Source organism: Dendrobates tinctorius, unplaced genomic scaffold (assembly GCF_039654945.1).
Source record: "Dendrobates tinctorius isolate UK_male_01 unplaced genomic scaffold, ASM3965494v1 ptg000026l, whole genome shotgun sequence".
NCBI lineage: Eukaryota > Metazoa > Chordata > Amphibia > Anura > Dendrobatidae > Dendrobates > Dendrobates tinctorius.
The window spans coordinates 8,721,649-8,744,669 of record NW_027361694.1 but is presented as its reverse complement, the minus strand read 5'-3'; the positions used below and the strand labels follow the sequence as shown (position 1 = coordinate 8,744,669).

Sequence of the window (23,021 nt, the reverse complement as noted above, 5' to 3'; positions counted from 1 at the left end):
CTTACTTTTAAGGCACCACTCCAACAGTGAAAAATGAAAAACAATGCTGGAGTGGTGCTTTAAGTCACATCCACTTTGCTTGAAATGTTGAACACAGATTTTCTGTGCAAAAAAGTATTTATGCTGCTTAGCAACATATTGCCATATTTGCGTCGGAATTATCCTAATTAACGCTGATTGACAACCTGCCAATCTGAATATGCAGCAGACAGGAAGTTGGAGCAGTATTCCAGCAGTATGTATGGAGCATCAGCGGAAGTTATGAAATTTCATGCAGCGGGGTCACACAACTTGAATGCATTTCTCCTAAATGAAGTAGAAAAGGATAAATTAAATAGTATTTGCTTTATTAAGTCACTCATTTTCTCACTCCAGTTGCAATATATTTTTTTTTTGTTCAGTTTTGGCCTATCCCATTAAGAATGTGAGTGATTTTGATAAGGGTCAATTTGTAAAGATTAAGGCCTTTGTGATTTGTTCCTTCATGCGCAATCACACGGGGAGACGCTGTGCGGCGTCACCTACAAGTTACAAATCAGTCTCCATCTCCCATTTGACCCTGAAGTCGCACACGGATTCCACTGAAATGTGCTGTGAACAGAGCGCTCCGCAGCTCATATCCGGAGAGTGTGCGGACGTCACGTGACTGGGCAGTGACGTCACCCCCACCGGCCACTTGCAGCAGTGCCATGAGTGACCATGTCACTGAGGAGCAGGTTTTCACTGTCGTTATAACGACATACTCTGCAACAAATCAGTCGAAAACCGCTGAGCAGACATTTTCTGGCGCCCGGTACCGAGCACTGCAGCAGTGACGCAACCTACTTCCGGTATCAGTGTAGCAGAATAGTGACCCGGAAGTGGCTTGCGGTGTGAGGAGACCACTTCCGGGGCAGCGGGAGCCTTGTAGCTGCACGTGAGGTTGAGCCTGGAAGGAGTCCATACAGTCTAGCATTTACCCTGCTGCTGGAGCCAGTGCTGGGGAGGCTTCTGTTCTGCAGTATGGCTGCTGAGCCCTGGAATCGGCTCCATATCCCCCGACCTGCCATCCAGTGTCAGCTCTCTGTGCCCCTCGGAGCCAACACAGGTGATAGAAGAAGCCACGTTGCCTTCCTGTGTGTGACTAGCAGTATGGCTGCGGTGTGTGTTGGGGAATTGCACATGTGACAGTTCCCTAATGTTCTCATTAGCAGAGCTTGCCATATTGGGTTTCCGGGCTGCTGCCTACAATCTATAGTGCTGTGTTCTGTGCGGTGCACGGACTGTTCCTGTATACCTGTGTCCTACTTCTGTCCTGTTGGCAGCAATGTTTCTGATATATTCTATATTCCAGCTGTAGAAATGATTGTATTTTGGTTGCACTTAAGACATTACTACTTTTTTGTTTTTCTTGCAGAAAAATTCATGAAGACCCTTATTGATCAGTGCTCTGCCGCTCATTCCTTTTTGAACAGCAAGACACTAAATACAGAAGTGACCACACTAGATACGATACTGTATGCGTATCACCATCAGCTGAGCTGTCATAAACCTTATCTAGCCCTAAAACAGGTAAGTGTCTTGCTAAAGGGTATGGAACATCTATGGCAGGGGTGGGGGATGTCTATGGCTTAGCATTATGTCCTGCCCTCAAGCAGATTCCCGATAAGCTGCAGTGCTTGTGTTTTTGGCCTCATTTTTGTTCCTCTGGCCCTTGAATTTTTCTGTGTAGAGCCGGCAACACTCAGATACTTTCGGGTATTTTCTGTTATTTTGACCCCCCCCAATCTCACTTGAAATGTGAGGTGGTCCCTAAGAAAAAAAAAAAATGGTTTTGTAAATTTTGTTGTAAAAATGAGAAATTGCTGGTCATCTTTTAACCTTTATAACTTCCTAATAAAAAAAAATTATGTTTCCAAAATTGTGCTGATGTTAAGTTGACATGTGGGAAATGTTATTAACTATCTTGTGACACCACTCTGATTTAAGGGCACAAAGACTAAGTTTGAAAATTATTATAAAATGTTCAACATTTTTGCCAAGTTTGTTTTTTCAGAAATTAACACAAGTTATCTATAATAATAAATGCCCTAAGCAGCTTCCGGTTGTAACAACTTCCGTCCAGTTGTAAACCGGTGACGTCACCACACACACACGCACATGTTAACCCTCAACACACCACACCGCCTCAACACACACTCCTCTCACCTTTCACCTCCACTCACGTCCACTCACTCTTTCACTCCACATACGTTCCTTTCTCTCACTCCGTTTCTCATACTCACACCGTCATCGTCGCTGCCCCGACATCTTGCTCCGCCGCCGCGATTCTGGATCCAGACGTTCTCCAGGCCGCCGACATGTTCTTGCGGCGACGCCATCTTGGATTTCGTGAAATCCCGCGAGATTCAAGATGGCGTCGCCGCAAGAACATGTTGCTGGCGTGGACGACTCGGGATCCAAAAAGATGGCGTCGGCGAAATCTCGCGAGATTACGCCGACGCCATTTTGGATCCCGATGTCGTCCACGCCGGCGACATGTTCTTGCGGCGACGCCATCTTGAATATCGCGGGATTTCACGAAATCCAAGATGGCGTCGCCGCAAGAACATGTCGACGGCCTGGAGAACGTCTGGATCCAGGATCGCGGCGGCGGAGGAAGATGTCGGGGATCGTGGAGCAGCGGCGATGACGGCGTGAGTATGAGAGACGGAGTGAGAGAAGGGGTCGTATGTGGAGTGAAAGAGTGAGTGGAGATGGTGAAAGGTGAGAGGAGTGTGTGTTGAGGAGTGTGTGTGTTGAGGGTTAACATAGCAAGAGGTGTGATGCTATCGCATCCTCCCGATGCGATAGCATCGGGCCATAATCTAGTATCAAATAAATGTTACAACTAACATGATGTACAATATGTCACGAAAAAAACATTCTCAGAATCAGTGAGATCCGTTGAAGCGTTCCAGAGTTATAACCTCATAAAGTGATAGTGGTCAGAATTGTAAAAATTGGCCCGGTCATTAAGTACCAAATTGGCTCCGTCACGAAGGGGTTAACCCCCCCCCCCTCTGTTTTCAAGAACACTCCTTTTTAAATCTTGTGTAATGCTTGTTGCCTAGGTTACTGTTCATGCAGCATCACCAATGTGGCTCGTGATTGGCAGTAGCAGACATGTGAATTTTACGCATGATCTAATCACTGCAGGATCGGTTAGGTGGTTGGTTTCCTAGGCAAGGGGCGTTTGCCTGCTTTTTGCTTTAGAGCTTGCAAGCATCCCTCTGAAGCTGGCCGGGTTGTTTTCTGGTCAGTTTGTGTGTATGCATCTACCATGCCGCAAAGTCAAAATTCCATCTGCTTGCAGGATGGAAAAGTGCACAGTTCGGATCTGCGGCACAATCATGTTGCTGTTCCAAGCCGTCAATCTTAAAGGAGTGGTCTGAAGTCCAAAGTTTTCCTCCTAATTCCCTATTTATTGCCATAATATAAATTATTTTCTAATATTCTTGTATTAAAAATGTCCCTTTCTTTCCTCACTACACTGATTTCTTTTTTTTTTTCTCCCTACTTCCTCTGATTATCCTTCGTTTGAGAATACCAGTGCATGCTGGGATACTCAAAGCGTCATCATTGTTCAAAGGCTGCGTTCACTGCCCCTGCCCCCTCATTGAAACGAAGTGTCATCAGTGATGGGCTAGTTCCTGTGCACTGTGTGATGTGCACACACTTTTGCCATCTCAGATAGGCACTACACTCCCTGACAAGTTATCTTGCTTATCCATGTTATGTAAATAAAAGCTTATAACCGGACGTTACATTCATCCATTGGTTGTATAAATTATTTTGAAAGCTAAAACCCTCCGAAATGTGGTTTAGGTTAAGAAAATAAATTGGCATCAATGCAGAAATATTGATCATTTAATGGACACTGGTCAGATTTTGGCAAGACAAAAGTTTTGTCACCTGGTCATATAATGCACCCAATCCTAGTTTACATCCTCACCTGTGCTCAGTAAATGATCGGTTAATTAGTGGGTGTGTATAAAAAGAAACCCAGCACCCCAGACCTTCACTTGAGCTCTGACAACATGCCAAAAATCCACCCTGCGACCAAAGCCTGTATTATCAAGAGGCTGAAGACCAGATCCACTGCAGAGGTGGCTGGCACCTTTTAATGTGTCTCGGCGTCAAGTACAAAGAATTAAAAAAGATAAAAGAGACTGGAGATGTGTTTGACAAGCCCAGGTCCGGCAGACCCCGCAAGACAACTGCTCAGGAGGAACGTTTGTTGGTTAGAACATCCAAAGCAAGCCCCTCTTCCACCACTGCAGCAGAGCTCCAACAGGCCTGGTCACCTCAAGTCCCTGTGTCAACTAGAACAGTTTGCAGGTTTCTGTCTCGAAATGGCCTCCATGGTCGAATCAGTGCCCAGAAGCCAGCACTAAACAAAATGCAAATAAAAAAAACCGTGTGGCATTTGCAAAGTCCCACAGCCTGCTAAACAGATGGACGCTGGAAAAGTGGCAGAAGGTGGATTTCTCTGATGAATCTTCAGTAGAATTACACCACAGCTGCCGCAAATACTGCAGGAGACCTACTGGAGCACATATGGATCCAAAATGCACCCAGAAAACAGTTAAATTTGGTGGTGGAAAGATCATCGTCTGGGGTTACATTCAGTATGGGGGCGTGCAAAACATTTGCAAGGTCAAAGGCAATATCGATAGCCTAAAATGTCAAGAAGTATTAGCTACCTCTTATTTTCCAAATCATAAAAGGGGTCAAATTCTGCAGCAGGATGGTGCTCCATCTCATACATTCATCTCTACAACAAAGTTCCTCCAGGCAAAAAAAAGTTCAAGGTGCTCAAGGACTGGACAGCCCTGTCACCAGACATGAACATCATTGAGCATGTTTGGGGTAGGATGAAAGAGGAAGCTTGGAAGACAAAACCAGAGAATCTAGATGAACTCTGGGAGGCATGTAAGACTGCATTCTTTGCTATTCCTGATGACTTCATTAATAAATTGTATGAATCATTGTTGAACCCCATGGATACAGTCCTTCAAGCTCATGGAAGTCACACAAAATATTAAATATGACTCCAATAGCACCGCAACTTCATTCACCAATGTTATGCAACATATATTTGTATTTTAAGTTAATTATTTGTTTGAATATCACATTACTTTCTGTGGCCGACTAAACTTTTGCTTTCCAAAATCTGACCTTTCTGTGTCCATTAAATGATCAATATTTCTGCATTGATGCCAATTTATTTTCTTAACCTAAATCACATTTCGGAGGGTTTCAGCTTTCAAAAGAATAATTTATACAACCAATGGATGAATTTAACGTCAGGTTATAAGCTTTTATTTACATAACATGGATAAGCGACAACTTCTGTCAGGGAGTGTAAAATGCTGACAACAGAGTGTGTTGTTAGAATACTTGGCATGCAGACATCATTGACCTAATTTGCGGGCTTAGCGTTGGTCTCTGAACGCTAGGTAGTCTTACAACACACAATAACGGTGTGCTGTGGTGCCGCCTCGTTACTGCTGATCAGAGCAGGGGACAGAGCGCAGTGTTACTATGCACATTGCACCGTGATAGGACAAGGACCAGCCCCTGAAACAGGCATCACTGATGCTTCATTTGAGTATCCCAAATGAATCTTTAGAAAAAAGAAAGCAGGGAAAAAAAATAGAAAAACAGTAAGTGTGGTTAGGGAAGAATAGGGAATTTAAGTATCTTCAAAAATTGTTTAGATTATGGCATTAAATTGATAGGGATTTAGGATGAAAATTACTTTGCACTTCAGACCACCTCTTTAAACAGAATCTGTCGGTAGGATCAGCCCAACGAAGCCATCTGTATGAGCATGTAGTTCATAGGAAGCTGAATATAGTGACACCTTGATATCTGCAATCTAAGGTTTTATTCCAGAGAAATCCACGTTTTTCTTATATATAAATGAGCTGTTTAGGCTAAGGGGCGGACACTGATCTGTATGAGAATCTGCCTCCAGAGCTTATTTTAACTAAAAAGGGGGAGTTGCCAGTGTGAGGCATGTAACTGACACAGAACAGGAGAATTTAAAATGAGTTATGGTTATAACTAGTGATGAGCGAACATTCTCTGATAAGGTGTTATCTGAGTATCTTGGGCGTGCTCGGGTAATATGTTCAAGTTCCTGCGGCTGCAGGTTTTGTGGCGGCAAAACCTGCAGCCACAGGGAATCAAACATATTATCTGAGCACGCCCAAGATACTCAGATAACAACCGAGTATACTCGTAATTTCTTAAAATACTAGAAATCCCCCTTCTGCATATTTCCATTGAATTCATTGCATTATTAAAAACTAATCCTAACCTTTTTTATATTCCTCCTTCAGGTGCAACAATGTACAAAACGGATAAAGTCAATGGGCTTAGAAGGCTCCTTAAAAGAGATGATGGATTTGTGCCCAAGGTATGTTATTACGCCAAGTTTATAGCATAAAACATTTTTTGTGCCAAAACAGATTCATCAGCCTTTTATGAGTTTCTATGTTGGTTACACCTGGCTAGCTGCTGAGAACTTTTGGTTCCAAGAAATTTGCTTTATCTATTATCTTTTTGATTGCTCTGTTACTGCTGATAGTGTTTACCTCTTGGCATCTGGATGCCCATAAATAAAATTGGGGTTGTAGTGCAGCTCACAGAGCATCTGAAAGTGACGTGTGACCTATATTGTCGCTATTAACTTCAATCTACTTGGACAAACATTAGCAGTAGAATAGGTCACAATGACTTAAAGAGAACCTGAAATCTGATATGTGTTGCCCAATCCATGGCAGCATGTATCAGACACTGGCTAGGTATGCTTGACTTTGAAATGCTGCAGACTTAGACAGATGGATCCCCAGCAAATTCTCCCCAGTGACTGACAGGTCTCTGATATTCACACACAGGCAGAGGCCTATGAGGCTTTTAAGTTTGGGTCAGGAGACAAGAGAACAGTCCATGCATTGAGGTCACTACTCAGACTGTAAGGCTATGTGTCCACGTTGCAGAAATGATGCGGAAATGTCCGCAGCATTTCCGCAACTCCCTGCCGTGGATAAAACGCATGCGGAATTCGCATGTGTTTCCCTCAAAACACAAGCATTTTGCAAGCGTTTTTAGCTTGCAGAATGCTTGCGCTTTTCCAAGCGATTTGAAGCATCTCTTGGAAAAGTGATTGACAGGTTGGTCACACTTGTTAAGCATAGTGCTTGACAAGTGTGACCAACTTTTTACTATTGATGCTGCCTATGCAGCGTCAATAGTAAAAGAATGTTAAAAATAAAAAATAGGGATTTACTTACCCTCCGCCAGCCCCCGGAATCATCCCGCTTCTCATTGGCGCTGGCGGCAACTTCCGTTCCCAGGGATGCCTTGCGACAATGACCTGTGGTGACGTAGCATCATGCGAGAGCTCTATGTCATCAGAGGTCATTTGCGCAATTCACCCCTGGGAACGGAAGGTGCTGGCAGCGTGGCTGAGAGGCGGGAGGACTCCGGAATTTTTTAAATTCTGTTTTTTACAGGGATATGGTTCCAAGGGCATGGAGGAGAGTCTCCTCTCCTCCAGACCCTGGTTACCATCCGCACATGAAGCGCTCACTTTACGCATGGTGGGCATAGCCACATGCGTAAAGTGAACGTTTCAGTGCAATCCTATGGCGGCGGAATCGCTGTGATTCCGCAGAAGTAATGGACATGCTGCGGATTTTACCGCTATGCGATTCCGCAGCGGTAAAATCTGCAGCATAGGCACAGCAACTGCGGAATCCCATATGATTGCATGGGGATGCGTTTTTTTAAGCGTTTCCGCTGTGGCAAAAACACGACAAATGCATAAACGCAACGTGGGCACACAGCCTAAAACAGTGATACATGCATCCGCCCTAAACTGTGGGTCACTGAATGCAGTGAGCTGGAAGCCAGACCGTAATCATTGAACCTACCTATCTATGGGACTGAACTGACAGTCTCATAGTGCTATTTGGAAAACTAGTTGAAAGTTACTAAAAAAAAAAAAAAGTGGAAGCTGTTATTACACCGCTAATATGCTCATAAAGCAAAGTTATATCCTGGTGTCCATATCATCAGCCTGTACAGTGGGTATCAGTTTGTATGGGAGGTTTGTTTTTACGCTCTGAGATATGTTCTGTTAATTTTATGATTATGGTAGCATCGTATCTGTTTGGTAAGGACAGTGCAATGTGACATCTAACCTTCAGGTTTAATTTGTTTAGGGAAACAGACCTTGAAGATGCACAGTACTGCTCTGTCCCAAGTCAGCCGATTTTGGAGCTGGTGTCTATGAAAATTCTGGGTTCCTGCACCTTATTAGTTCGCCTCATGGATTGCTGCTGCAAGGCATTTCAGTATCCTTTTATTATTAAAAGCTAATGGTAGAGCGTTATGATAGACGGTGTGATGATGCACATTTTACTTTTGATTTGATGTCCTAGTATAAGTGGATTGGCACATCCATTAAATGGACAGTCTGAAACTTCACAGATTGCTTCACCTAGTTAGAGAGACTTGAGCTGCAGTAATTTTCTGATACCTCATGGCTTCCAAAGAACCTCTGTGAAAATCTCAGAATCACCTATTGGTATACATGTTCCCACTAGGAGTTCACCGTTGGGCAATCAATAATGTGTTGTTTTTCTTTCAGCAGCATGTGGCTAAGATTTCATAATTCATCCGCCATTCTTCTATTCATGTCAAACACCACACTGGTATTGTAAAAATCTGCTGTAAGTGCATCACATGTGAACAAGCTTTAAGGAAAAAAAAATAGTTGCCACCTGTCCTTTTCTGCCCTGTGCTCATTGTCTGGCTGTTCACAGCTCTAAAAAAAGATGGCTGCGCACACAGAGTTTATAAAAAAGACAAAAGTTACTATGCTGGAAAAAGTGTGTATATAATATACATGTACACACCAGGTTTTCATGGATACAGCATGATTTACAGCAGTTACAGCTTTGCCTTTCACCAGATACTCAAACTTCCTGTTTCTGTATACAAAGGTCAAGGTCCTTTACCTAGCACCAATATTCCAAAAGAATGCTTCAAGTTGCATAAGGGGGTCATGAATGGCAGTAATAAGTGCATATTGCACCATCAGGTGATGTGAACACTTGATTTAATGTGCCTATGAAGTACCGTCCTCCTTCCATCCCATTGTGTAACATTAGATGACATAAGGCTGTAACTGAATGTGGACACCCAGCTAGATTTTCTTTTAAACCAAAGCCAAGAGTGGATCCAGCAAGATGTTTTAGTCCTTAACTTTATCTCCTATTCCTGTTGAGTAATTTCATCGCTTTATTTTAAATCACTACTCCGATGTTTTTTTAATTATTTCCCTCCCGGAGTGGTGTTTCTACTGTCTGTTCCCTGATTGTAGTAAAATACTTACCAGCCACCGTCTTCTGCTGTCCTCGGCACCACTCCAGTCATCTTCTACTAGTTGTGACTGGTCAGATTGATGCATTGTTTTCTTGGTGAACCAGAAGTCACTTCTCAATGTAAATGAGAGCCAGAACGAGGTTCTCATAGACGTACAGAAAGAGCTTGTGGCCGTTACCTCTGACTTCCGGTCAGTCAGGAGCTTCAGTCACAAGATGCTGGGACTGGACCGGAGTGGCACCGGGAACAGCTGAAGGCGGTGGATGGTAAGAATTTTATTAGGTGTGGGGGAAAAGACATTTAATGTTATCACTCCTGTGGTGAAATACACAAAACGCCAGGGCTTTGGTATAAAAACAGCATCGAAAACGGCATGTGTGATTCCAATGTGAAAGTGCAATATGGAGGAAAAACTGACACATTCCTGCTCAAAGACAAGGTGCTCTGTCTACCTAAAGCTTTACTCTGCTGCCGAACATATGGTAGTTCCCCTGATTTCTACTAGGAGGTCACTTCTGAAATAGTGGGTGGTCTTCAGCCCTGTAGGAATATGTACAGTAAGTACCTTACTTTTTTGAGCTTTAAGATGTGTCTCCCCAAGTGGATTCAGTTCTGACTGACTTAGAAAAAACCAACAGACAGAAAAGCCCTTGACATGCATCAAAAACTGCATGTGTGTGTTCATCTTAAAGAGAGCCCTCGATGAGCGTGTTTTCGTTCCATGTGGACAGCACGCTGCCCAAACGTTAGCCTGTGTGCAGTGCTAGTGCACATGGGTGACTTTCCTCACAAATCTCAGGTCTCTGTGGAAAGCCATTGCAGGATGCTGTCAGCTGGTGTGACTTGTGGTAAATGGCAAGTATCTCCGATCCCTGGATGGGCACACATGTCTGCAGTTTGCGCTTGTTACTGGCCCAAGTTTTATACCAGCCTTGTGAACTGTCAAATGTAAGTTACTGTTGTGAAGTGGAAGAATCTATGGAGAACAGCTGGGCCGTGTATGCTGACACGTGATGCCTAAAAATCGCCCGCCTTTGTATCACTCATAACTGGGTTCAAACAGTCCTGCCAATGGCATCCGCATAAGAACATCATTTTCCCATGACTTGCATAAATCTGTGGAAAATCTGCCACAGTTCCGTGTGGCCGTGTCATCATATATTTACACTTAAGCTAATTGTAATATTCTGCATGATTTTCCTTTACTACCTTAAACAGCTTATGTTTACAGAACGTGAAGTTGAGGGAATTTGTCGTCATGTACATCGTGCTACTGGGACTGCTGAGCCGCCTATGGTCTGTATTCATATCACTTTACTGTGGTGACGTTCAGGTTGTGCTGTCCTATGTCACCTGCTCTTCAGCGCTATTAATGCACTTGTATCTATATAATTTCTATTATATCTATAGAAAATAGTAAAGGGGGGTGTGTGTATTCACACATTATATAACAGTACATATATTGTTTTTCATATTCTATCAGTCTATATGTTTGTCTGCAGCTAATGCTTCGTTCGCTCGGGTAGTATGTTTCTTCCAGAAGGTGGAAAGATTGTCCGACACCATGTAAGATGGATTTGTTTCAAAATGTATGGAAATGAGTGCCACAATTGGAAATAAAATGTTCCTAATCTACTATATAATCGTCTAATTCTGTCTGTCTAACGGAAATCCCACATCGCTGATTGGTCGTGCCCGCGTATCGGCGCGGCATTCGAACGACGCACGCCACCGCTACCGTCGGGAGATCTGCTGCGCTAGCTGCTGATCTCCCGACGGTTGCCATTGCTCATCTGCTGCACGGAGGTCCGCAGCGACGCAGCCGGGAGATGACCGGCGCATTGCTCAATGTGCGGATGGTACCCAGGGTCCGGAGGAGAGGAGACTCTCCTCCAGGCCCTGGGTACCATAAACCTGTAAAAAATAGACTTAAAATAATGATATACTCGCCTTCCAACAGCCCCCAGACTCTTTCCCTCCTCTCACCACGCGCCCCGCTTCTTCGGGTCCCAGTAATGCTTTGCGAGAAAGACTGCTGATGATGTAGTGCTCTCGCGAGAGTGACATCATCTCCGGTCCTTCACGCTAAGCATTACTGGGACCGGAAGATGCCGGGAGCGTGGAGAGGAGATCGGGGGCTGTTGGAAGGTGAGTATATCTCCGCGTGCAGAGCACTGTGCCCTCCCGATGCGACAGCATCGGACCTCCATCTAGTATTGTGCAATGAATAAAGTAGGTGGCTCATCTTTGTGGACGTTGGTGTAAACACACTCATTACATAAAGTGACATATCAGAATGAGTCCCCATACACAGGCCTCAGGAGTCCGTCAGCAGGACAGAAGGTACCATTTATGTCCGTGGCACGGCTGGTCAGCTGATGGGCTCCATGGAAGGCATGGCACCATCCAGATCTAATACCAGTTTTTTTCTCACTCACTAACTGATTGCACTTTGTTATGTAGAAATTATTCAGTAATGTGTTTCTTTTTCCGTTTAGGGTTCTGTACAGAGGACTATTAAAACGTCTCATTGCCTTATACAGCACACACATACGACTGCAGAAAGAGGTGTCAGACTTTCAGAACATGCCCTACTTTAAAGACTTTGTGTATCCTGCTACCATTCATGACCACCTCGGTTCTGTTTTCAGTGACTTTATTACAAATAAACTTCCAAACCTGTTTTCCCAAAAAGACAAAGCACAATTTCTAAGCCATATGTTTGACACCAGTAACCTGACTAAAGGGGAAAAGAAAACAAAAGTCCGAGACGGTGAGGCAAAAGAGCCAAAAAGGACACTTGTTGATTTGGGACAGCCAATACAATTGCCGAGATTGAATAAAGGTGAGAAATTTAGGGGCTTTGTTCCACATGATGTGGTGAATTTTTATAATTGTTTTAAAGGTGGTTCACCATTCTGAAATATAAATATCCAACCAGCATGTATGGCATGCAGGCCTTTGAAATGTAATCCATCAAAACCTATATTAATGTTTTGGTTAATATGCAAATTAGTTATTTACTCTCTGCTTGATTATTTTACATTTCAAAGACCCACATGCCCATTTGTAGTTTGGGGAGGAGAAGAGGGGCTTTTACCTGTCTGACTGTTGGGTTCACATGAATTGGCCAATTTTTGCTCTAAGTACCTTCATTTTTTTAAAACATGTTTCCTACAGTGGTAATGCAGCTTCAATTTCATATATTCAATGCGTACATATTATAGCATTTCAGAAAAAAAAATAAGGAACATTCTTAAAACCCCTTCATGACCAGAGGTATTTTTCGTTTTTGCTTTTTGCTCCCCTTCAGAGCCATAACTTTTTTATTTTTCTGTCAAAATGGCCATGTGAGGGCAGTTCCATAGCTAATTTTTCATGATCTGGGGCTGGGTGAGGGCTTATTTTTTGCACACCGAGCTGATGGTTTTTATTGATACCATTTTGGTGTAGATACAAACTTTTTATCGCCCGTTAATGCATTTTATTGCCATGTAGCGGCGACCAAAAAAACATAATTCTGGTGTTTTTACTTTTTTTTTTTTTTTTTTTTTTTTTTTTTTTTTTAATCATTTCGCCGTTTAGCAATCTGGTTAATTCCTTATAGTCACCAGGTGACTCTGGGCATGGCGATACCAAATGTGTATATTTGAGACATATACTGTGTATGTATATATGTGTATAATATATATATATATATATATATATATATATATATATATATATATATATATATATATATATATTATAATGTACAGACCAAAAGTTTGGACACACCTTCTCATTCAAAGAGTTTTCTTTATTTTCATGACTATGAAAATTGTAGATTCACTCTGAAGGCATCAAAATTATGAATTAACACATGTGGAATTATATAATTAGCAAAAAGGTGTGAAACAACTGAAAATGTCTTATATTCTAGGTTCTTCAAAGTAGCCACCTTTTGCTTTGATTACTGCTTTGCACACTCTTGGCATTCTCTTGATGAGCTTCAAGAGGTAGTCACCGGAAATGATTTTCACTTCACAGGTGTGCCCTGTCAGGTTTAATAAGTGGTATTTCTTGCCTTATAAATGGGGTTGGGACCATCAGTTGTGTTGTGCACAAGTCTGGTGGATACACAGCTGATAGTCCTACTGAATAGACTGTTAGAATTTGTATTATGGCAAGAAAAAAGCAGCTAAGCAAAGAAAAATAAATGGCTATCATTACTTTAAGAAATGAAGGTCAGTCAGTCCGAAAAATTGGGAAAACTTTGAAAGTGTCCCCAAGTGCAGTGGCAAAAACCATTAAGAGCTACAAAGAAACTGACTCACATGAGGACCGCCCCAGGAAAGGAAGACCAAAAGTCACCTCTGCTGCGGAGGATAAGTTCATCCGAGTCACCAGCCTCAGAAATCACAGGTTAACAGCAGCTCAGATTAGAGACCAGGTCAATGCCACACAGAGTTCTAGCAGCAGACACATCTCTACAACAACTGTTAAGAGGAAACTTTGTGCAGCTGGCCTTCATGGTAAAATAGCTGCTAGAAAACCACTGCTAAGGACAGGCAACAAGCAGAAGACACTTGTTTGGGCTAAAGAACATAAGGAATGGGCATTAGACTATTGGAAATCTGTGCTTTGGTCTGATGAGTCCAAATTTGAGATCTTTGGTTCCAAAGACCGTGTCTTTGTGCGACGCAGAAAAGGTGAACGGATGGACTCTACATGCCTGGTTCCCACCGAGAAGCATGGAGGAGGAGGTGTAATGGTGTGGGGGTGCTATGCTTGTGACACTATTGGAGATTTATCCAAAATTGAAGGCATACTGAACCAGCATGGCTACCACAGCATCTTGCAGCGGCATGCTATTCCATCAGGTTTGCGTTTAGTTGGACCATCATTTATTTTTCAACAGGACAATGACCCAAAACACACCTCCAGGCTGTGTAAGGGCTGTTTGACCAAGAGGGAGAGTGATGGGGTGCTACGCCAGATAACCTGGCCTCCACAGTCACCAGACCTGAACCCAATTGAGATGGTTTGGGGTGAGCTGGACTGCAGAGTGAAGGCAAAAGGGCCAACAAGTGCTAAGCATCTCTGGGAACTCCTTCAAGACTGTTGGAAGACCATTTCCGGTGACTACCTCTTGAAGCTCAAGAGAATGCCAAGAGTATGCAAAGCAGTAATCAAAGCAAAAGGTGTCTACTTTGAAGAACCTAGAATATAAGACATATTCTCAGTTGTTTCACACCTTTTTGTTAATTATATGTCTCCACACATGTTAATTCATAGTTTTGATGCCCTCAGAGTGAATCTACAATTTTCATAGTCATGAAAATAAAGAAAACTCTTTGAATGAGAAGGTGTGCCCAAACTTTTGGTCTGTGCGGTGTGTGTGTATATATATATATATATATATATTTTATATTAGTGCCCTATGCTATCGTATAGGGAGGGCGGTAACATCACGATGGGTGCAGCTTTGTGGCGCTGGGGGTGGCGGCCCACCCACTTCCGTGCAGTCACAACTGGCAGGAAATAGTGAAAATAACTTGGCACTCAACTTAAGATGTCCTTAATCAAAAGACAAATTTAAATTAATGCAGTGTGTAGTCTGTACAACGTTTCGGCCTATATGGCCTTCTTCAGTCCTACTGCTTAAAAATTGGTGGATAAGCAATGAAGCTTTGTATCGGCTCTTAGTATAAATTCTGTAGTATGGAGTATTGAAAGTTTGTCGGCTCTCTGTATTAAGACAGTTTCTGTGAATAGGCTTTGTTGCTACATATCAGGTCCCTGCCAATGTTAGGTTGGTGTGCTTATATATATATATATATATATATATATATATATATATATATAGCCCCTGTAATACATTGGTGATTCGTGGGTATGGGCACGCAGGACGCGGCTTCCACCGCCTGTCACGCGGTGGAAGCCGCGTCCTGCGTGCCCATACCCACAAAGCCTATTCACAGAAACCGTCTTAGTACAGAGAGCCGACACACTTTCTATACTCCATACTACAGAATTTATACTAAGAGCCGATACAAAGCTTCATTGCTTATCCACCAATTTTGAAGCCGTGGACTGAGGAAGGCCATATAGGCCGAAGCGTTGTACAGACTGCATTAATAAAAATTTGTCTTCTGAATAAGGACATCTTAAGTTGAGTGCCAATTTATTTCCACTATTTACTTTGGTTTGGGTAACCTACTTGTGCTGTATTATACAACCGCAGGAAAGACGGTGCTGGAGATGGTGTGCGGCGCCACCAGCACAGGCCTCAAGCCGCGGTCTTTCCTGCCGGCTGTGACTGCACGGAGGTGGGTGGGCAGACAGCGGCGGGATCCAGCGCGAGTAGTCAGGCAGTGGGTCCTGGCAGGGGCCGGCGGTGGCATCCCTCTCATTACTCTCCCCCTCATTAAACCCTCACATTACACCCTCTCATTATACCCCCTTCATTATACGCCTCTCGTTATGCCCCCTTGTTGTAACCCCTTTCACAGCTTCATGATCGCAGCGGCGGCTGGGATCTAAGCGGGGGTTGGGATCGCAGCGGCAGCCTGGATCTGAGTGGCAGCTGGGATCCCAGCGTTGGTTGGGATTGCAGCAGTGGCCTGGATTCGAGCAGCAGCCGGGATCCCAGCGGCGGTTGAGATCGTAGCGGCGTTCGCGATCGCAGCTGCATTCTGGATCCGAGCGGCATCACTTGGGTGTTCCAAAATGGCAGTCGGCGTACTTCCGGTCCGGCGCGGTGGTTTGTGGGATTCGGGGACATCCAGACGGAAGTGGATGATGGACAATTTAAAGCAAATAAATATATATATATATATATATATATATATATATATATATATATATATATATATATATATATATATATATATATATAATATAAATTTTTGAATGGGACAAAAGAGAGGTGATTTGAACTTTTATATATATTTTATTTTTTCAAAATTGATAGGAACATTTTTACTTTTTTCATGCATCAATAGTCTCCATTGGAGACTAGAAGCTGCAGTTGTCCGATCGACTCTGCTATGCACAAGCGATGATCAGATCGCCTGTCTGTAGCAGAAATGCTCACTTGCTATGAGTGCCGACCAACTATGAGCACCAACCTATCAATCCAGCTATGACAACCATAGAGGTCTGCTGGAGACCTCTCGTTGTCATGCCCATACATCGGGTCACCAATGGGTGGGATTTCTGGCATGCTTATGATAAGTGCAAGTTAAATGCCACTATCAGATTAATAGCGGTATTTATATCTGCGGGTGGATCGCAATTCCATCTGCGGCCGTTAGAGGCACATGTCAGCTGTTCAAAACAGTTGACATGTGCCAGAAAAGATGCGGGCTTAGCGCTGAACCCCACGTCAAAGGGAGGAATTCTGATGTGGTTGTACTATTATGCACAATGTCGGAAAGGGGTTAAAGGGAACCTGTCAGCAGCATACATATGCGGCATAATCGCATATGTAATGTGCATATAGTTAAATAGCTTGATGTCATCATGATATTCATTTAAAAAAAAAAAAAAAAATCCATCTGAAAATGGCACCTGTGCAGTAGTAGCCATCGTTGATCCGATAGCTGCTACTGCGCAAGTGGCACCATCTTGGAGGAGGAAATTTTCTTCCTCTAGCCATTTTCAAGCTAACTCCTTTTTTTTTTTTTCTGAATATCAGGATTGCATCAAACAAATTAACTATATGCACATTATATGTGATGATGCTGCAGGCGCCAGTGCCTGCCTGCAGAAGGGTTTTTTCCAAGCTAGAGATATATTCATTATGTAAACTAGGGGGCAGGTCGCTGAGGGATCAGTGACCTTTCAGAAGCCAATCACAAGAATACTTAATCAGAGCACCACATGAAGACCCCACAGGCCGCCCCGAGACACGAGCATATCATTAACTCAAAACTGAAAATAAAGATTAGACAACCACAAGCTGGATTTCGTCACCCAGGTATCATTTTAATCAGTATAACGGTGCCAATCTGACACTGTAGGTTACTGTGCACAGTCCTGCTGACAGGTTCCCTTTAAGAGCAGAAACTGGACACTTTGGACCTTGTGATAAGTCCTCCTTTTACAAGGGGTTGTCAGTAGCTCCTCCTGAGCTCTTGAAGATATTGTTTGTGTCCAGTAAGATGCAGATTGTTGCAGGCAATCATTTTAGTTTTTCTGGTTTTGTGTGTTCGCTTATGTCACACATTCCTCCAGTCCTATATTTGCTACTGCTGCTCAGCTGTTTTCTGCACAGACCTGCTGATGATGGATTCACTGGGAACAAATTCAGATGCTTAACAGTATAACAGCGGTGTAGCCTAAGGCTATGTTCACACTTGGTGGATTTTTTTACTCATATTTCCTGTCCTGTTCCACAACGGAAATTAAATATGGCCCAGCATAGTCTGTAGCATTTTTCTTAATTCCACAAAGTGCTTTGTGTATTATAGTTTTAGGATATGGTTTATTTTTTATATAAATTGTCTTTAACTCCTTTAGAAATACAGATACAACTTCCCATATGCCATATTAACCACAGTGTATATGGGGTACTGGTAGTAATATTGTAATAATACTGCAGGTATTAAAGGAGTTGTCCAGTCTAAAACTTCAAGTCTGCGGTCTCTTTATGTGACCGAAGACTTCTGAATCCTCACATCGTGCGCACTGTGAAGATTTTTCCGGGTTGGTCACGGCAGATGTGTGACCGCAAGTATGCTTCCTCCCTACCTCATTCCGACTAGATGATTAAAGAGAAAAAGAACATGCATATATATATATAGGATCACCACACAAAATACTGATGATATGAAAGTTAATTTTATTGGTTACAAAAACACCAAGACACCACACAATTTTAAAAACAGTTAAAAAACAGTAATTGGAGACTAGCATGTTCCCCAAAAATGCATCAAAGGTGATCAAATTTAGATAACCACTAGCTGCAAGGTAATAATATTTAAGCACTCAAAAAATGATGAGAGAAAGATATCATATAGTCAAACTGCTAATGTGACCCAGTGAACAGACATACAACATAGGTCTGATTAATAACAGGCAAGAAAATCACTTGAGCCACTCAAAATCTCCCATTGGACCTCTAGTTCCAGTGTCACAAACTCATATACATGGTAAAACAGGGGCACAAGTTAGATATGAGTAGAGACACAAAATTAGTGAATATTGCAATCCTTCAGTAAGCCCCTGACGAAAATATTCCCAGAGGTCCTAAGGTAAAGGAAGCTCATGTTTTACCAAAGAGCTGATGGCTCAAGAGCAGAAATGAATGCCCAAATACTTCACCACAGTCCAGTCAATAAGGCAGGGAAGGAGTCACAGTCGCCCTGTCATCTGGGAAACCTAGCTGCAGTCATAGTGGTAGAACAGTCTGGTTGGAATGTGACCCGGAGTATGCACAGCGCATACTTAGCCACACACCTGCTGCTCCCATCTCCTGTACTGGAGAATCCTCAGAGCGTGCACAGGGTGAGGATTCACAAGTCTGCAGTCACTGTGTCTGCAGACTTGTAGTTTTAGACTGTACAATCTTTTTATTTGTGTACCAACATGAGCTTAATCTATACTACTCTGTGTTGTGCAGGCATCTTGAAGACGTTTGATGTTAAAGCCTTGTTACAACCGGTAAAAGCAAGCAGGCTACAAGTAAGTTTCACCTGGTGTAAATGGACTGGATTGTTGGCAACAAATCTCAAATAATTTTGGAAAAAATATGCACCCTTCAGTAATTGGAAAGGGACATGAGGTCTCCATCGTTTTGTAAGTCTCCTTATAAATTTCACAGAGCCATTCTAGGTATTGGGGGAAAAAAAAATGCTGCTAGAAGTATAACTACAACATGACTCTGGGTTTTAGCTTATACCCAGGTATGTACCCAGTTCTTGCAATTCCTGTTGCCACCAACAGTAGATCAGACGCTTGCAAATGGCTCCTGAGGCACTAATTAGGGGCTAATGATGGCATCTCTGGTAGGATGGGTTTTAGTCTTAAGCCCATAATATGTATAATTTTTATTCACTGGGACACACAACTTGAACAGTGGCTATTGTGTCCTGAGTTTCTTGCCTAAGTTCCCTTGCCCAGTGTCATTCTCAAGTTTTAGTTGCTGGCAGGCATTTTGAAGAACGTTTAATTGTCACATGAGCCTGCCCTTATAATATTGTTGACCATTGCTGGCATGCTCCTGGGCAATGACTAGGGTGACCATGTGTGATTGTAGCTGATGAAGTTCTGCAGTCACTTTTGTATTCTGCCGTAACCCAGTTTCTGGTCTAGTTGTCACTTGTGAGACACAATAAGTACAACATTAAGAGTAATTTTGCACGGAGTATATGTAAGGGATCTATAGCAGAAGTACAAGGCTGCCGACTTGAATTTTTGTTGTGGTTTTGCAGCAAATGTTCTGGTGCATGTGCTGAATGATTTGGCCTCATTGAGTGAGTTTTTTGAGGCCTGATCATGTGGAATCCACACGCTCATTGTTCTGAGAGTTGTCTTGTTGCATGGTGATGGGGTATTGTTCACTCTATGCATTTGCGTTGGCTGAAGGATGTAAGCGGATTTTAGTGCGAAAACCCTCAAGAGACCCTGAAACATTGTTACAGGTAAAACTACCTGTAATTCTTTTATATAAAAGTTTGTTCGTTTGTTTTTTGTTTGTTTTTTGCATGCAGAGTCTTGACAGTAAGTTGTTAAATGAATCCAATAAAAGCCTCAGTCTATCAAAACTCAAGAACCGAAAGAAATGTGTGAAACACTTGGTGCCTAAAATTCAGGAAGCAGATGATTTTAAAGGTCTTTCAAAACAACTGCTGTATGCAGTAAAATGGTGTAAAGAAAGGGAACTGAAAACAGAGATGGTGTTCTTCAGGAATAGACATCTGCGATGCCACAGACTGCAATATGCTGAAGCCTTAGGATACAGGTATGTTTGCTTAGGTGAAAGCTGTGCAGGTATATGCATGAAATCACAATTCTGTAGTACTTTTAGTACTTGCCTGTATACTGAGATGAAAATTTTATTTTTGGAAGTAAAGATATAATATGCAGGGACCCCATGGTTGATAGAATGGGATCCTCTACACATCTGCAATGGAAAGGAGTTCTATGGAACAGAGGTCTAGAAATAAGGCTGATGCTCCATACAAGTTTATGGGGTCAAGGGAAGGTGGGCCAAACTTATCTTGAGGACAAGTGAGAAATGTTAAAGACTCTATAAGTGAGAACTTGGCTAGCACCTGTATTGAGGATGTCTTCCCTATGTTTTCAGATTGCTCCCATTCCATGACAGCAATAAGGTTTGATTGGAATGTTTTTGCTGATTTTTGTCTTTCTTGCATCTTGGCCTCATTGGTATCTGGCTAACTTATTGCATTTCTTTTTTCTCCAATTTTTTGTTAGTTTAAAAAAGAAGCTGCAATGTTGGAAAAAGTCCATGTGTCACAGCTTGCGCGAGCAGACCTTTAGAAGTGATTATCTAAATAAATGTTTAAGAATACAAAGGTTTCAACGAAGTTGGAAACACACGGTCACTGGCTCACAAAGGCACAGAAGAGTTAAAAGGAAGAGTTTAAGATCGCCGCACTGTCTGGAGTCGTTTCCTGGAGAGCAGTTTCCTTCTGCAGACACTAAGGCTGCTTTGAAGCCTCTGACATCCAAGCTTCAGGAGTCCAGCACTAAAGAAACAGACCAATGTCTTTCTGACACAGATGACATTGATGATATATTCTCATCGATTGGAATCTAGCAGAAGATGGAATGGATTGTTATGGGAAGCAATAAATGCACAGTATTCTGTGCTTAATGTCTTTTTTGGCAGTGCTCATTTAATGTTGTGTAGACTGATAAATAAGCTTTACGTCTCCAATGTTCCTTTTTTTATATGCTCCCATTCTGCATATTAGCCTCTGGCTGTATTGACCTGGTGCATAATAATTGTAAATACACTAAAACCAAATATTGTTTCTTACTAAAGGTGTGCAATTAGTTAAAAATCAATATACACAGTGGTTTACAGCATCATAATAACAATTCTTCTGGAGAATGTAAATGTAAACCAGTGTAACTGTAAGTAGAGTTATCTGGTGTAAAATATTACAGCATTTCGTTATCCACTGCTCCTCCTTATAGGCAAAGTAAAGCCACCGTAAATTGTGGACTGCACTTGTCTGACAGTCTCGAAAGGCAATTTGTTCTTGGCTCCCCGTGGATGATCATCGCAAGAGACCAGTACAAACAAGATGGACGAACGTCCTTCTCAACCTTGTCCTAACCTAACTTTAGGATGACACTCAGCATAAGATATATATAAAGTCACAAGCAATTATTGAGCTGCTCCTCTTCTGTTGCTGTAAGGCTATATTCACACAGGTTGTGTTAACCTTCTAGTCATTTGTCTAGTTTGCTGTTCATTTGAGGTGGGCTTTGAGCATTCCCCCCCCCCCCCCCCTTTTTTTGAAGAGCTTTTAAAAAAATATATGATGTGGGAGAGCAGGGAGTGCATGTTGCTTCTTTTGAAGCAGATGCTCAAGGAATCTGCTCCCAAGCTTGCCAATGTGAAATCAAAAGGCTGCAAAGAACTCTTAAGAAAAAAATATTTTCCAAAACTTCAAACCCCATTCAGGAAAATAAAAACTCCCAAAGGTGGAAATTTTTCAAAATTGGTTTCTGCTTCAAAAATTGTTTTTGAACGCCCTTAAGTCTTTTATTCTACCTCTACTGGGAAACCAATGTAATCCAATCAATTGCCGTCTTCAAGCCATGGAAGAACAAAATCAGTCGAGTAGCTAGGTGATTGTTTATGTAGTTCTGAATATCTCTTTAAAAGAAATCTATAACCAGGGTTTCCATATGTAAACTATATCCACAAACTTCCAGTCCTCTTTAAAAGCACTTCTACAACAGCTTCTTTAGAGCCCAGCTCTTGTATTCTTGTTTAATGCCATATTCTAATCTAGGCTGAGCAGTCGGATGAGTGTCCCTGAATTGTGCTCACCACCTTCTGTATCCCTGCAGCTAGAGTTGAGCGAAACAGGTGGGTCAGATTCAAAAGTCGCCGACTTTCGCCAAAGTCGGGTTTCATGAAACGAAACCCGGCCACAGTGTGAAATTGGCCATACGGTCGGCGACCCAAGTGCCAAAGTCTGGTTTCGCCAAATGCTTGCACGTGACTTTTTTCAGCCAATGAGAGAAGCGTAGCGTAGCGGGAGGGAGAAGAGAGAGAGAGATTTTGCCGCCTCTGGGGTTAAAATTCATGCCAGGTGTGTTTACAGTCCTCCACTCACTGCCGACTTTTCTCCCCATTGACTTGCATTGGGTTTCGTGTTTCACGACTTTTCCCTACAGTCGGCCGATTTCGTTCAACTCGACTTTTGAGAAAGTCGGGTTTCATGAAACCCGACTTGACCCTAAAAAAGGCAGTCGCTCATCTCTACCTGCAGCCACAGTCTTCCATACCTTGTTATATTGCCTCGGTCATTCACAGTCTGTTCAATTCTCACTCCTGCACATTAGGGAACAGGAGCTGCCCAGGCACAACAGGCTGTGTGAATGACGGCAAAGATACGAAGGACAGCATT

General features: G+C 42.6%; 1 protein-coding gene across 1 annotated transcript; it reads left to right on the top strand.

The window, feature by feature from the left end:
- Positions 1-659: 659 nt before the first annotated feature.
- RMP64 (ribonuclease MRP subunit p64) lies at positions 660-21,310 on the top strand. Its single transcript, XM_073569477.1, has 9 exons — positions 660-1,087; positions 1,397-1,551; positions 6,369-6,445; positions 8,256-8,387; positions 10,639-10,716; positions 11,919-12,265; positions 19,028-19,089; positions 20,118-20,368; positions 20,845-21,310. The coding sequence occupies exons 1-9, from the start codon at positions 1,003-1,005 to the stop codon at positions 21,188-21,190; spliced, it is 1,533 nt and encodes a 510-aa protein (XP_073425578.1). The 5' UTR covers positions 660-1,002; the 3' UTR covers positions 21,191-21,310.
- Positions 21,311-23,021: the final 1,711 nt, after the last annotated feature.